Source organism: Arvicanthis niloticus, chromosome 4, assembly GCF_011762505.2.
Source record: "Arvicanthis niloticus isolate mArvNil1 chromosome 4, mArvNil1.pat.X, whole genome shotgun sequence".
NCBI lineage: Eukaryota > Metazoa > Chordata > Mammalia > Rodentia > Muridae > Arvicanthis > Arvicanthis niloticus.
In genome coordinates, this window is record NC_047661.1 from 94,577,954 (window position 1) to 94,592,193 (window position 14,240).

Genomic DNA, 14,240 nt, shown 5'->3' on the forward strand with positions numbered 1-14,240 from the left:
TTCTTACATTTCTACATTTGTCTGTGTTTGAAGAAATTACAATTACTCTTTCTAGATCTATATTGAAAAAAAGCCACACACTCAGATTGATTGATAAACTTATACTGTTTATTACAACTGAAGCTCAAAAAATGAAAAAATATCAAATAAAACCAAAGATAAGTTTACCAGATTAATACCCAGAGCTCATACTGTAATTATGTGCTGACTTTATTTATTATATCTTCCAGATGACCAAGTCGACTGTCTGACTCACATGCCAAGCTCCATACACCCTGACGGATAAAGAAATTTAAAGAGCCCCGCGGAAAAGGAATACTCTGACAACTTGATGAATATTTTTGTGAATATCAAAATATAATTTAAAAATAATTTAAATTCTTTTGTTTGTGGAGGATAAACATGATGTTTGTGTTTCCTTTCATTGATGATTTTTTTCCTGGGTTGACAAATGAGCTGGTACAGCAGTTAATAACACGTTTTCCAGAGACACCAATGGGTCCGTATAGTACTGTAAGGCAGGACTGAAGCCTTTCTGCTGTAAATACTGGAGACGGCCCTGGTCAATCAGCAGTTTGCAAAGATGTCCTATTTTCTTCTTTTCTTCAGCAGTAAGAATCCTACATTGAATAAATACATAAAAAATTAAAGGTTTGTAAAAGTTCATAAGAAGTTCGTTCACTACCGTTTAGTACAGAGCTGCTAACTAGTCAACAGTACACTAGGTGCTATGTCTGATGTTTCTGAGATGTCTCTTTATGATCACAATTAAGATATGTGTTAGTTTATTCTAAAATTAGAATGTAAGCTATATTTTTCTAAATTTTTGATAACAGTTGTCTAAGAAAAAAGGACTCCTTCTCCTTCTTCAGTTTCACTTTTTATACTTGATCTCAGCCCAAAGACTAAGAAGCAACTATTTGATTTCATCTCTGGTTTCTCTTGACCAATGTCAATCAGTCTGAAAATATTAAATGAAAAATTCTGAAAACGAACCATTGGTAATGCCATTCTGAGTAGCACGGTGAATCATGGGTCACCGCACTCCTTCCTGTCTGGTAGTCAACCTGCGCCTCCCACATAATTGTGCTTAGCACAGCCACACTGCGTGCTACTCTCCAGACGCTGTGCAGCTATCTTGGTTACTAGATTGACAGAGTAGGTAACTGCACTGCTAGTGTGTGGGGTTCTGTTTTATCTAACGTTCTAGGCATCTGTGGGAGGTCTGCAGTACCACCCACAGGAGGACTAGTTTAAGGTGATAAAGTATCTCCCCTGTATCGAGGTGTTTACAGACGTTGTCACTCACCCAGGCAAACAGTCAGTGCTGCCATCTGTGAGTCTGTCTCCGCCATCTTCATGCTCTTCATTCTCATCCCTTTGAGCATCTTTTCTCTCTGGAGTAACATCCAAGGCTTCCAAAGATGTCCTCATCCCACATGTTGCCCAACTACTCATTCTCTGGAAATAGTAGAACTCCACCGCCCCAAGTCCAAGAGCCTTGAAATACTCTTTGCCCACATAATGTCTCCACTCACACCTGTGGTGACAACAGAGCGCAATCACAATGCCAGCCACAGGGCTCCATGTCTCTGGGACAGTTTTTTCATTTCCTTCCTTGGCCAAAGTGTTACTTTCTTTTTCTGTTTTATCATTCTTTACGCGTTTGGCTAAAGGTTCTTCATCCTTTTCCTTAAAACTGGCAGCGTAGGTTTCAACCAAACATCGTAATGCAAGATCTGCAAACACAATCATGTGCCCCCCACCAAACCACATCATCTTTAAAAATGAGTATTTTTCAGATTTCTCAAGCAGTATGACTAATACAAAACACAACAACACCACAAACCAGCAAAAATCTACTTAGCTATATATTGTAACAATTCTATCAGATATTATAAATTTTTCTCAAATTTTCCATCTTAATTTTTCTAGTGATTTATTTGCCCAATAAAATTGTTTTAAATAAAATTAATTAAAGCAATAAAATTAAAGCAAGCTTAACTCCTATGATTTGAAAAATTTCTGTCCAACTATTAGCATTGTCTTTCATTTCTCCTATTTTAGCTCTAGGTAGGAGCTTAAGAAACCCCAAAGAAATGAAGGAAGGCAGTTTCACTTAGACTCGGGTTTGAGAAGGTAGTTTTTTGGTTTTGTTTCTGTTTTGAGATAGGTTCTGTATAGCTGATGCTGATCTCAAATTCTTGATCCTTCTACTTGCATCTCCTGGTGTTGGGGTTACAGATGTGTGTCAGCACACCTGGCTAAGATGCTAGTCTTGAAATGTAGGCTGGTCACAACAAACAGTGAGGAGTTGAAAAATGGTGAAAGGGAGATTCCAATGTGGAAAACAGGCTGAATAGCTTTTCTGTACATCAACGTTTGTTCAGCAAATATTTGCTAAATGCTTTGCATATACAAAACACTGGGGATGCAAGGATTAAAACTGTCACACTAGGGGCTGAAGGGATGGCTGGGGGTTAAAAGCATTTGCTGCTGTCACAGAGCAGCCAGGTTTGGTTCTCAGCACACACAGGGTGACTTAAAACTGTCCAGGGGTTCTAGTTCAGGGGATCCAGCACCTGTGTGGGGACTGGATATGCATGCACTGTACTTCCATACATGCAGATAAAACATTCATACTCATAAAATAAAAATAAATACATTTTTAAAAAAACAAAATAAGCCCTCTAAACTGCCATACAGAATAGCTGGCAGTACTGGAAAGATCACAAATGTATGCTGTAAAACTTCTATTTTCTCTGATTAGATTGTCATATCATACTCTAATTACCTAAAAACAAATGGGGTTTTAAAATTTGCTACCCTATGATATATCTGATATTTTTTTCTTTTTCTTTTTTAAAGATTTTTATTTATTTATATGAGTATACTGTAGCTATCTTCAGACACACCAGAAGAAGGCATCAGATCCCATTACAGATCGTCCTGAGCCACCATGTGGTTGCTGGGAATTGAACTCAGGACCTCAGGAAGAAGAGTCAGTGCTCTTAACTGCTGAAACTTTTCTCCAGCCCAACTTATCTGGTTTTTATGGCAAATTTTAATCATGCCAACAAGCATTATTGGCAACTATTATTTGGATAAAGTGATAGCTAATTTGATAACTTCGTGGTCTGTCTGTGGCTTTGTCTCTTTTTTGTCTGTCATGAGAGAGTGGGTCGTATGTTGCCTGGATTGTGGATGGACTCAAGTAATAGCTCACCTGATCCTCTTGCGTCAGCTTCCTGAGTGTGTGGGGGATAAGTATGCCACTTTACCCAGGTCTATTAACCATTATTTTCTAACAAAATATATTTTCTGTTTAATTTACATTTGACTTAAACATAATTCTAAGAAGTGAGAATAATCAGAAAAAAATTTAAGTGTTATTTCGGAAACAAAGAGAGTATTAGCTATCTCAAGCTCTTTCATAGTGGCCTTAAGGACCTTCTTCTTAGACGATATAAGGAGGTAGCAAGCTGATGGCTAAGATCATTCAAATATTCATGGAGTTCTTCTACAGCATTATAGTAGCATATACATCATTCTTGTGGAAAAAAAATCCCAGCACAGTGTAGTTATTAGACATATGAGCAGATAATTAAAAGACAAGCAAAAGCTATGTGGAGTATGTCCTGATGACACTAAGGAGGCTCCAGAAATGTGGAGAAAGCTGAGCTGAAGGATGAGCAGAATCTGGACCAGTTCTTCCAAATGGGTGACAGTGGAATTCTAGGAATGGCTGGAGCAACATGGGATTTAGGAAAATACACATGGTCGACACTGATCAACAGTAAACCTAGAGGCAGAGTGATGGAGAGTTTCAAGGGAAAGGAAGCGAGTCACAAATGGGTCTGAATATTAATATTCAAACATAGGGAGCCAAAAATGATGGAAGAAATGGAAGCAAGGGAACCCATAAGGGGGAAATACTGAGCAAGGACACTTTAGCAGAGTGAAAGGGGACCCACACAGTGCGCACGGAGGTGAGAGTGTACTGGACACGGGAAGCAGCCACTGTAAGTAACTTTAGCAGAGTGAAAGGGGACCCATACAGTGTGCACAGAGGTGAGAGCGTAGTGGACACGGGAAGCAGCCACTGTCGAGCTAAGGTTTGAGAGGCAGGAGATGGGAAGGGCCACAAGTGTGTGCCTCCTTCCCATCCCAGGGTGACACTGCTTTACTTTAAAAAGCTTTTCTGTGAGTTAACCGAGAACATCAATGGGCTCGGGGTGATGGGGCCATCTTGGCTACAGCTCAGCATGTTAGCTTAGAGGTTACTGAGTGTCTGCTCACTTACCTGTTGCGACCCCACACAGATGCTTCCCAATTCCTACCACAGGCAGTCTTCCTTCCCTTAGCACAGGAATCCTGTCTGAGAGAAAAGGAGATAATAAGTTAGTTTGCTTATGATAGGAAGTATTACTGTGTCCTTCCAAAGGAGGGTTTCTAGAATCTGAATTTGAGGGATAACAGCCGTGAAAACAAGCAACATTCACAGACTCCAATCTGCAACCTAAGAAAATGTCTGTGTTTAGGTATCACATGGAAAGTATTCAGCTAAACAAACAAATTTCCTCTTTCTCATTGTGTAGTACTTGCTGGTCTGGAATTCACTATGTAGTCTGGGTGATCCTCCTGCCTCAGCTTTCCAAGTGCTGGAATTACAAGAGTACATACCATACCTGGCTTCAGTTAAGTGATAAAAATTACAATCATTTATATTCAAGTGTTTGGTTGCTTCTCAAGACTAAATTAGTGTGAGTTCTTCCTGAAGCACAGGTCTGCGAGGACAGATCTAAGCAGTCCCCAGAGGCTGAAATGTCTGCTTTGTTGTAGAGCAATAGAAAGTTATACAACTTACTCAAACACAAGTGTTGGATATCAATTTGAAGTCTTTCAAACACTGAGTTCTTTTTTCTGTGTTTACCATCTACCTGCATAAATAGAACATTACCGATTCAGAACTCTTAATGTTAAAAAAGCTTTATAAAAATGTTTCTATTTGTTTTCAAAATTCAGAGTTAATATCTGTCCTATTAAGTCAGAAACTACCCTTGATTACTGCTCTCTCAAAAAATCAATGAATAATAAATCAGCAAATAATAAATCATAAGGCTTCCAACATTTTAACTTTCTCACTCACATCCTCTCCTCTATATTCCATTGAATGACCCTCACTCTCCAGTACATTTCTTACTTGTATTATTGAATAAAGATTTTCATATTTTCAATCTTCCTATATTTATCTAAATCTCTTTTAAAATAGTTTTGCAGTGTTGCTAGGATAGCTTCTAAAAACATTTTTACGCGCGCACATGTGTGCGTGTGTGCGCGTGTGCGTGGTATCTGAGAAGGTCAGAAGATGGACGTTGGACCTCCTAGAGCTAGAATTATAGGAAGTTGTGAGCTGCCTAATATTGGTGCTATGACCAAACTATGATGTTTTGGAAGAGCAAACAGCACTATGTCTCTAGCTCCACAGAAAATTTAAAAATCATTTTTTTAAAACTTCCTCCATGATAACTCTGGAAAACTGAGGTCAGTTCTCCATCTTCAGGTCCCTGCAGCACAGGGTACCATCCATCAGTACAGCACTTAGAGAACTAAAGTACTGTATGGAAGCTTCTTTGAAGCAAGAACCAAATCTTCCACAGTATCTCTAACACAGAGCAGAATGAAGCCAGAGCATATGACAGGAAACCTTTCTAGACCAGCTCTCCTTCCTGGTTCAAATCGCCACATTATACCTCTTGCCATATATTTCCATCATAATAAATCTTTTGCGCAATGTATAGAAGCTTCACCTGTCAATAAAAGGCTGTTGGCCTATGAGCTTGAGCAGGAAATAGGTAGGTGGGCATCCTGGGCTAGAGAGACAGTTCTGGGACTAGAGACAGGAATGGTACGGGAAAGGGATTTGCGCAGGAACTCTGGAAGTGAAAGGTGCATAAACCTGAGGAGATGTAACTAACCTTGTAGCATCATTTAGACTAGCTTAAAAGGGTAAAATAAGTTACAATCTAGTCAGGGAATAAAGCCAAACCTATTGGCTTAAGCATTTATTCATAATATTCAGTCTTTAGACATTATTTCTGGAACTGGGTACAGGAGGAAGAGCCTACACTTACATGGAAATGCTTCATTTGTTATTTCAGGCTTTGGTTCCACTGCTCTTATTTCCCAAAATGCTTCTGACTCCCTACCTAGCAAAGCTAACTGATCTTTCAGGATGTGTCACAGGCACCACCTTTTCTGCTCGTCATTCTCCATTGCCTCCCTGTAATAAAGTCTAGCGTGCCACATTCTGCGGAACTTATTCCGCTTCAACTCTTTACTTACACACTTAGCTGGTTCTTTCCTAAACACATCTAAGAGCACAGCTGCCTCTTCAGCATGCTGTCCAAGAACATGCACAAGTATTTAAGGAAGGACGAGTCTGTCAGCAGTGGCAAATGCAAAGTGAGGACATGGCTTAAATTCTGTTCACAGATTTTCTTGTCTCCGCAAACAACTTTATAAACTCAGATTATGGACTATTAACAGTTAAATTTTAAAAACTTACCTTCAGTTTAACCAGTACAATTAGAACCAAACAAATAATGATAGCAAAAAACTACAATCAAATATATAAAAAACAAAATTCATTTTAAGAGACATGTTCCTATCATTTTCTTTTTTTTCCTGCAGAAAAAAAAAATTGTTTGGTTATTAAGATCCTATAATGGGTTTACTTACCTTGAATCTTGTGGTCACTTTTTCTACCAGGATGAAGTGAACGTTTTCAGCATCTTTTAAGGCAATATCAACCCAGTGAGATAATTTCCCCTTTCCTGCTCCAAACTCAACAAAGCATCTTCTTGGACCAAGTAACTTTAATTTTTCAATGTTACCTAAAATAGAAGCCTGCAAACCCCATAGGGTTATTGTATAAACTAGAGCAAAGGGATTCAACTCAAATTGGAAAACAGCAAGGTAATCTCTACACAAGGCAGAAGGTTTTTATTGATAATTTCTGAATGGCTAAGAATTGTTTTCCTTTTGCTTGCTTTAAAACAATACTCTGCACTCAGGGTCATAGCCATACTCAAATTTTTATTTCATGTTCACATATAATTTTGAATGAAAGTATTTTGTTCTCTAAAAGAAACTAAGTAATTACACTCAGAACCAAATGTTAGCTTTTTTAAAAAAAATAGTTTTTTAAGACAAGGTTTCTTTCTGTATCCCAGGTTGTCCTAGAACTTACTCTGTAGACCAGGATGGCCTCAAGCTAAGATCTGCTTGTCTCTATCTACTGAGTGCTGGATTAAAGGCATGTGCCACCACATCTAACTATGTTAGCTTTTAAAAAACTACTTTTATTTATTGTGAGCATACATACTTGTTGCATGTAGAAGTCAGAGGACACTTTGCAAGATTCAGATGACTGAACTCAGGTCATCGGGCTTGGCAGCATGCGCCTTTACCTGATGAGCCATCACATCAGCCTGGAATGTTAGCACTAAACATATGAAGAAACGTTGAGTGACTGTGTGCAGACATACCTGCTGTTTCAGGTGCTTGACTGCACAGTCACCATTTCTCGGGTCATTAAGGGCATCATGCAATGCTGGATGGGACATAATGTGATCTTCATGTGTAGAATTCAAGCCTGTGCCCAAAAGAAACATGATTGCTAGCTTAAGCAGCGAGACAGGAACTGAGACTCTGAACAACAGAACGGAAGGAAACTCATAAGCTACTTAGAGATTCTCAAATAACTGAACCTGCAACTTTAGCAGACTCACCTTCACTTGCTTTTCTCAATTTCTTAATTAAGTTTTCCAATTGCTCTTCAGATAGAGAAGAAAATGGAGCCTATATACAAACACAAAAATAATGTAGTCAAAACACACCTTACAGTACCGTGGCAGAGACTGGATAGAAGCTTAACAGCTGGGCAGATGCCTTGGCAGTTTAGGTGCTTCTTCCCAGCAAAGCTTTGTTCCTAGCCTGCCTTCAGAACTGCCCAACTGTGAAGGCACTACTCAGTTCTGCCCCAACACCTTAACTCTCATTGCTCCCTCAGGGTCTGGACTCAGCTCACAACAGAGCCATGCTGCAGTTATGGGACAGAGCTTGCCTTGGAACTAACCATCACCAACAATGTACTTCTACAGGAAAATACCTCCTCAAGTCAAAACAACAGATATTTCTAAACAAATTGGAGAATAGTCTGTACTACAAGGAGACAGCTTATAAATACCACTTAGAGTTAAGTATTAAATAATACACTTACTAATTGTTCAGGAATTTCTGTTTCATCCTTTAATCCTGCATTTATATCTTGAATAAAAAAATCCTGACAAAAACAAAACCATAACATAGTATTAATATGAAGCTGAAAACAGTTAGTCTGAAGAACTGCTCCCTCCTCTCACCCTTCCACATCATCACCTCTGTCACACTCATTTATCACCCAATGTTACTGCACAGCCATGACCATAGTGACTGGGTTGCTGATTGGCCTCTTGTTTTGGTGGATGGCTGAGTCTGGTCCTTTGGGACACTCCCCCCAGCCCCAAACCCAGAGTTAGGCCACAGGGAGCAGTCTTCTTCTGTCTTTACTAAAGGAGCTAAGTCCTAAAAGCGTGGATGAGAGGTTCCTGTTTTTCTTGTATATTAACTTAATGTTAAAATTCCATGTTTTTCCTTTGATATAGGATGTTACACTGAAGCTCAATTGGTAGCCAAGGCTTGCCTAGAATTTATTATGCTGTCTAAGCTTGCTTCGAACTTTGTGTAATCCTCTCTAGCTTAAGTCTCCCAGATGCCAAGATTATAGGTATAAACTGCGAAAGATAGCTAAAATACTTTTAGCTCATAGCATCTGGAGCAGTGGTCCTCAACTGAGAGGCATCTGAAAATGCAGAAGAGTATGTGTTGCAAAATAACTAAGAAGAGGGCTGGGCAGTGGTGCAAGCCTTTGATGCTGGCACTCAGGAGGCAAGAGGCTGAGGCAGGTGGATCTCTGTGAGTTTGAGGCCATCCTGGTCTATAGAGAGAATTCAAGGCTACTACACAGAGAAACCCCATCTCAGAAAACCAAACCAAACCAAACAAAGACCCAAACAACCACAATAAACTCCATTAATAACAAAAAACCTCAATATGATTTTTTTGTTTGTTTGTTTGTTTGTTTTTCGAGACAGGGTTTCTCTGTGTAGCCCTGGCTGTCCTGGAACTTACTCTGTAGACCAGGCTAGCCTGACATTCAGAAATCTGCCTGCCTCTGCCTCCCAAGTGCTGGGACTAAAGGTGTGCACCACCACTGCCTGGCTATATGAGATCTTGAGATACACATTATAAAATGGTTCATATCAGGAAGCAAATGAGCACACTTATTTTGTATAGTTACTCACCCTCAAATTATTGTATTTTGTTCCCAAACAGAAATCTGAATGTTTGGGCTGGAGAAATGGCTCAGTGGTTACTAGCAGTGGCTGATCTTCCAGAGGTCCTGAGTTTAATTCCCACCAATACATGGTGACTCATAACCATCTCTAATAGGATCTGATGCTCTCTTCGGGTGTGCATGAAGACAATGTACCCATAAATGCTCATATACATAAAAAAATAGATGGGTGTGGTAGCATATACCTATCATCTTAGCACTTGGAAGGTAAAGCATAAGAAACATTTGAGCTGTGTTGAAGACCAGCCTGAGTATTACAGCACAGTCCCCTATCTCAAAAGCAAATAAACAAACAAAAATAAAACAGGAAATAATTATTCTGGGCTGGTCAAGGCGGCACCCACCAGTAATCTCAGTACTAGAGAAGCTAAGGGAGGAGGAAGAGGGCTTCAAGTTTAGGGTCAGCCTGGGCTACACAGTGAAAACCTGCCTCCTATCTAACCAACCAACAGATAAAACACAAGAATAGAAAAGAAAAGAGGAGAGAAGAAAAGTATAGCTATCAAATGAGTATGGTCCATTTGCCAAATTCAATCTGCATCTTATAATACTAAGTATTTATATACAAACATCACATATGCATTACGTACAGGCTTAGGCTTCTCTCTTGAATTACATTTTTTCAAATGTTTTGCTAGTTGGTCTTCATATACTGTGCTAAATTTAAAGAGAAAATTTAAGACAGAAAAATTTTAAATGAACCTTGTGAAGTTTACTGCTTCTTAACACATCACACAAACACACAGACCCACACACCCACACACATGTGCACCCCAAATGACAACAGAAACACTTATATGAGCCCATACTTACTGTTTTGGATCTAAAGGACACAAGATTCTTTTCCGAGCATTTTCTTCCTAATAAATGAAAAGGGATACATTTATTTAAATATCAAGTTGATTACATTCAGATGTTAGATACACCTACAGTGTATTTCTATTCCTAAAAGGAGGTAAGAAAACTTTAAAAGAATATAATGAAAAATAAGCAAGATTAGGTCATGCAGCATAACAGTAAGAGTCTCCATTGTAGCTTGCTTTTGTATAAATGAACAAATACTGTTTTGGCTTGTTAATGTAATTTTGCATAAAAGATATCACCTTCTAAAAATGGGTACAATTATTATATGCACCATTAAAAAAGATGTTAACCATTTACTTCAGATTAACTAATAACAATATGTAATATTCATCATGTGTAAAAATGATCTTTTGAAATACATATATACAGGGTATAAGTGGCTAAACTGAGCTGACTAAAATACTCATTATTTGCATACTTATTCTTTTTGAAAAATGTTGCTCATTTAAATTGATTTTAAAATGCTATTAATCTAAAGTTGTTCAAATGTGGGGAAATGCTGGGTATGGTGGAACATGCTTTGAATTTCAGAACACCAGAAGAAAGGCAGACAGAGCTATTGAGCCAAAGGCCAGCCAGGATAACCCTCAGACCCTGTCTCAATAAATATAGAAGTAATATGCAGAAGAAAATATGCCAGGGACAACTAGGCATGGCACCTTAACAATTTAGAATGAGTTGTATCCACTGGCTTTGCAAATTTCAAAATGGTAGTTACAGTCTTTCAAGTTATATGCATTGAATTATAGGCACTGGGAGAAAAGCAAGGAAAACAGTATTGGCAGGTCTACCCTATTGACTCTACCAACACATATGCAATATGTGGCCCAATTATTAAAACCAGAGGCCAGCGCTTTCTATTAGCTGCCAACTCTATGACCCTAACACTCCCTGCCTCATATGAATAATAGTACAGACTCCCTATATTAAGTATAGACTTACTATATCACTGTTTAGAATAATAGTATGACTTACTTCCTAAGGTTTGTGAAAATTGAATTTTTGAAAGCAAAATAACAACTGTTTAGTGCTAGCCATACCGCAAAAGCTGACCAAGTATTCACTCTTGATTTTTCTCAATTATTTATTTCAATTTATGTCAGAATGTTCATGAAGTTATGCACACTGAATTTTAGGGAAAGCTAAGAAATTTCAGTATTAAAAAATAACATATTATTTCATGTACAGATTTTAAAATTTAATTTCCAGTGTGATTCTTTGATGGAGACCAGCCAGTTGGGAGGCTGAGGCAGGAGAATTCCTGCGATCAGGCATTCAAGACCAACATGATAAATTCAGCAAGATCACCGTCTCAAAAACAAAGAGGAAAATTGTCTTTGAAGGGAAATAGTACTCTATTCTAAGTTGCAAAGCCTAATCACAGAAAACACACACACACAAGCATTTTAAAAATCTATTGCTGGAGTGAATAGAAAGTGTATAGCAGGTTATTAAAATGTTTTGTTTTGGTGTAGAAGGTGATGAGACTTCCTATGACTTGTAGATTAGTAATTTCCCCTTTCTCTATCCATTAGAAGCCACTAATATTTTTGAACTTAGAACCAAAATGTCTTATGACCTTACTGTCTGTTGAGGGGTGAAAAAAAAAGCACTTTGTTTTCATCCTTGAAGTTACTTATTTTACGTTAATTTTTTTCTTCTCCATCCCAGAATCATTACAAGTTCATATAAAGTGCTCCCTTAAGTCTAAACAAAAATCTTTTCCTAAGTTTCTTCCCCATGCATTCACAAGTGATTATCGTTCATAAAACAAAAATTATAATTAGAACCCAGTTAGTAAAACCTAGTGGTTATTTTTTTTTTTCAAACACTACTTTGTAAAAAATAATCACTTCCCATGAGGATGGGAGACCAGTGGAAGGATGAGTATAAAGATCTCCGAGATAGCACAGAGGGCGCTTTTCTTCGTACAAGAAAGCAATGCTCCTCGGGAGCTCATCATGGCTCCAAGCGGTGGTCAGAACTGCATTTACTTAAGAAAAAGCTGGAGAATCCATGGACTGAAGCAGAAACCTGTCAAAGGGGCGAGGATGGGTTCCAGCACCCACAGACCCGCAACTCAGTTCCGATTTTCAGGAAGGTAGGGCGATAGCAGACCTCCGCGGATCCAGCGTGTTCACCACAGAACCGTTTCCCCGCGGCCACCACCATCCTGCAGAAGCGCTTCTTCTTTTCCACAAAGTAGCTGCATCTACCATCGGTTGGAAAACCGATCGCGGGCGAAGTGGCCGCAGGAGCCTCCATAACGCTGGGTCCTTTTGGCCTGGCTCAGCCCAAAGTTGTCAATTTCCTTTGGTCCCACTTCCCTTAACAAACGTGGCCGCCTGAGGGGTGGGTCCACGGAAATTACGCATCACCCGGGCCTGGTAGTTCCCCTAAACCGGAAGAAGGTAATGGTGGCTGACGAGGTCCAAACCTCCTTCGTTCCCTCTGTTTATCGTTTCCCTCCTCCGCGGGAGCTGAGCGCCAAACTCAAACTCTTCTGGACCGGCACTTCTTTCAAGCTGGTAGCGAGGGCCAGGCCTATTGGGCTTTTTCACCCTCCCGTCGGGGCAACGGTCCGACATGAGTCAAGTTCTGTTCCAGCAACTTGTTCCCTTGCTAGTGAAATGCAAAGACTGCGAGGAGAGGTGAGGCCCGGGTGCCGGCGGGTGGCGGTTGGGGTCGCGCCAGTGGGGAAGATGGCGGCTGGGGTTCAGTGGGGCTCGGTCCGCAGGTCTGTGTCGGAGTGTCACACCGGGACGCGGGAAGGGACCCTGTGGGGATCTAATGGTTACCTTCGTTTGTCGCCGGGTCGTTCGTTGCGGAGGGGACGCGAGAAAAGGGAATGAGGAAATGGGAAGCCGACTCCCTCACGTCCGTGTCCTGGCTCTGAGCAGGACTGAGCAGGATCCGCCTGTTCTTTCTGGGTGGAAGCTCTGATTCTCTGCGGTTCATTTCTGCAAAGCTTCACGTTGACTTCAGGGAACCGTCCGCACTAGAATTCAGGCCTCCCACCCTTCACTCATGCTCTCCTTTGAAGGACATTGGGAGTGAAGCTTTAGAACAAAAACAAAACATTCAGTGACATGCTTCGGCTCATCCGCACGTCAGTAACAACCATTTAACCAACCCTCAATACTGGAAAATCAGGGATTCTGTATATTCAGCACATAATGTCAACCTGTAAAGCACCTCGTTGGACCCCTGGGGATACCTTGATCTTCACAGAGTTTACACTACGGTATTCTGTCGCACAGATAAATGTAAACTTGTAACACTAACCACAGGCTCAAATAGTTAATTAGAAGTTAAATCTGATTTTCCCAATAACCTTTAAGTTGTTATTTAGTTTCTGTGAACATTACATTTTCTCATTTGAAAGGTGATTTAACGCACCTATCTTCTCATACGATTGCAGTGAAGACCAGGTGTGAAAATATTTGTAGAAACTAAACAGCGAAGAAATGTTTCATTAAAAAAAAAAAATGAAGACACTGATTTATCGAGCTACTGGACTGTTAAGCCATGGTACGTGATTTAGAATTAGGTCTAGAATAACCACCAAAGCAGTCAGAAGAATGGACTGAAACTATCAGCCATATATAGGCTGTATATAGGAATCTGTAGGGTATCTTAATTGTCTTATTGCTTATTGACAATTGACCTGATGCCCTCACTTAGCATGCTCTACCACTGATCTGTACCCCACGCCCCACCCCAGCCCAGCCTCTAGTTGGTGATTATTTTGTGATGTCTAATATAGTGGCTGTTAGCCACATGTAGACATATAGTTATTGAATTCAGGCTAATTCAAACTGATGTCTGTAAGTGTAAAATTCATAGACCTTGAAGATCTGCTAGTAACAATGTAAAACATCTCAATTTTACGTTATCTGTTGCAGCTTTATTTAGG

The 14,240-nt window shown here is 39.7% G+C and overlaps 3 protein-coding genes across 7 annotated transcripts in view; 2 read left to right on the plus strand and 1 right to left on the minus strand.

Moving 5' to 3' along the window:
- Positions 1-366, plus strand: part of Lrrc39 (leucine rich repeat containing 39) — a 17,530-nt gene extending 17,164 nt beyond the window's left edge. The window contains exon 9 of the mRNA XM_034500862.2: positions 231-366. Coding sequence (XP_034356753.1) covers positions 231-286 — 56 coding nt within the window. The 3' untranslated portion in view covers positions 287-366. The remainder of the gene's footprint in view (positions 1-230) is intronic.
- Positions 87-12,707, minus strand: Trmt13 (tRNA methyltransferase 13). 4 transcript variants are annotated; one of them, XM_034500860.2, is made up of 11 exons: positions 12,443-12,707; positions 10,274-10,320; positions 10,051-10,117; positions 8,285-8,347; positions 7,794-7,863; positions 7,551-7,657; positions 6,742-6,909; positions 4,868-4,940; positions 4,304-4,378; positions 1,310-1,739; positions 87-620 (listed from the first exon to the last, which is right to left on the minus strand). In XM_034500860.2, the coding sequence occupies exons 1-11, from the start codon at positions 12,587-12,589 to the stop codon at positions 422-424; spliced, it is 1,446 nt and encodes a 481-aa protein (XP_034356751.1). In that variant the 5' UTR covers positions 12,590-12,707; the 3' UTR covers positions 87-421. The 4 variants fall into 4 exon arrangements, with proteins under 4 accessions (XP_034356751.1, XP_034356752.1, XP_076789288.1 ...); XM_034500861.2 differs by lacking the exon at positions 6,742-6,909; XM_076933173.1 differs by lacking the exon at positions 87-620 and having other exon boundaries at positions 1,315-1,540.
- Positions 12,708-12,711: 4 nt separating this feature from the next.
- Positions 12,712-14,240, plus strand: part of Sass6 (SAS-6 centriolar assembly protein) — a 31,755-nt gene continuing 30,226 nt past the window's right edge. Inside the window, exon 1 of one of the 2 annotated variants that reach the window (XM_034499894.2) lies at positions 12,712-12,975. In XM_034499894.2, the coding sequence (XP_034355785.1) occupies positions 12,911-12,975 (65 nt within the window). In that variant the 5' untranslated portion in view covers positions 12,712-12,910. The remainder of the gene's footprint in view (positions 12,976-14,240) is intronic. The other variant, XM_034499895.2, reaches the window with a different exon arrangement.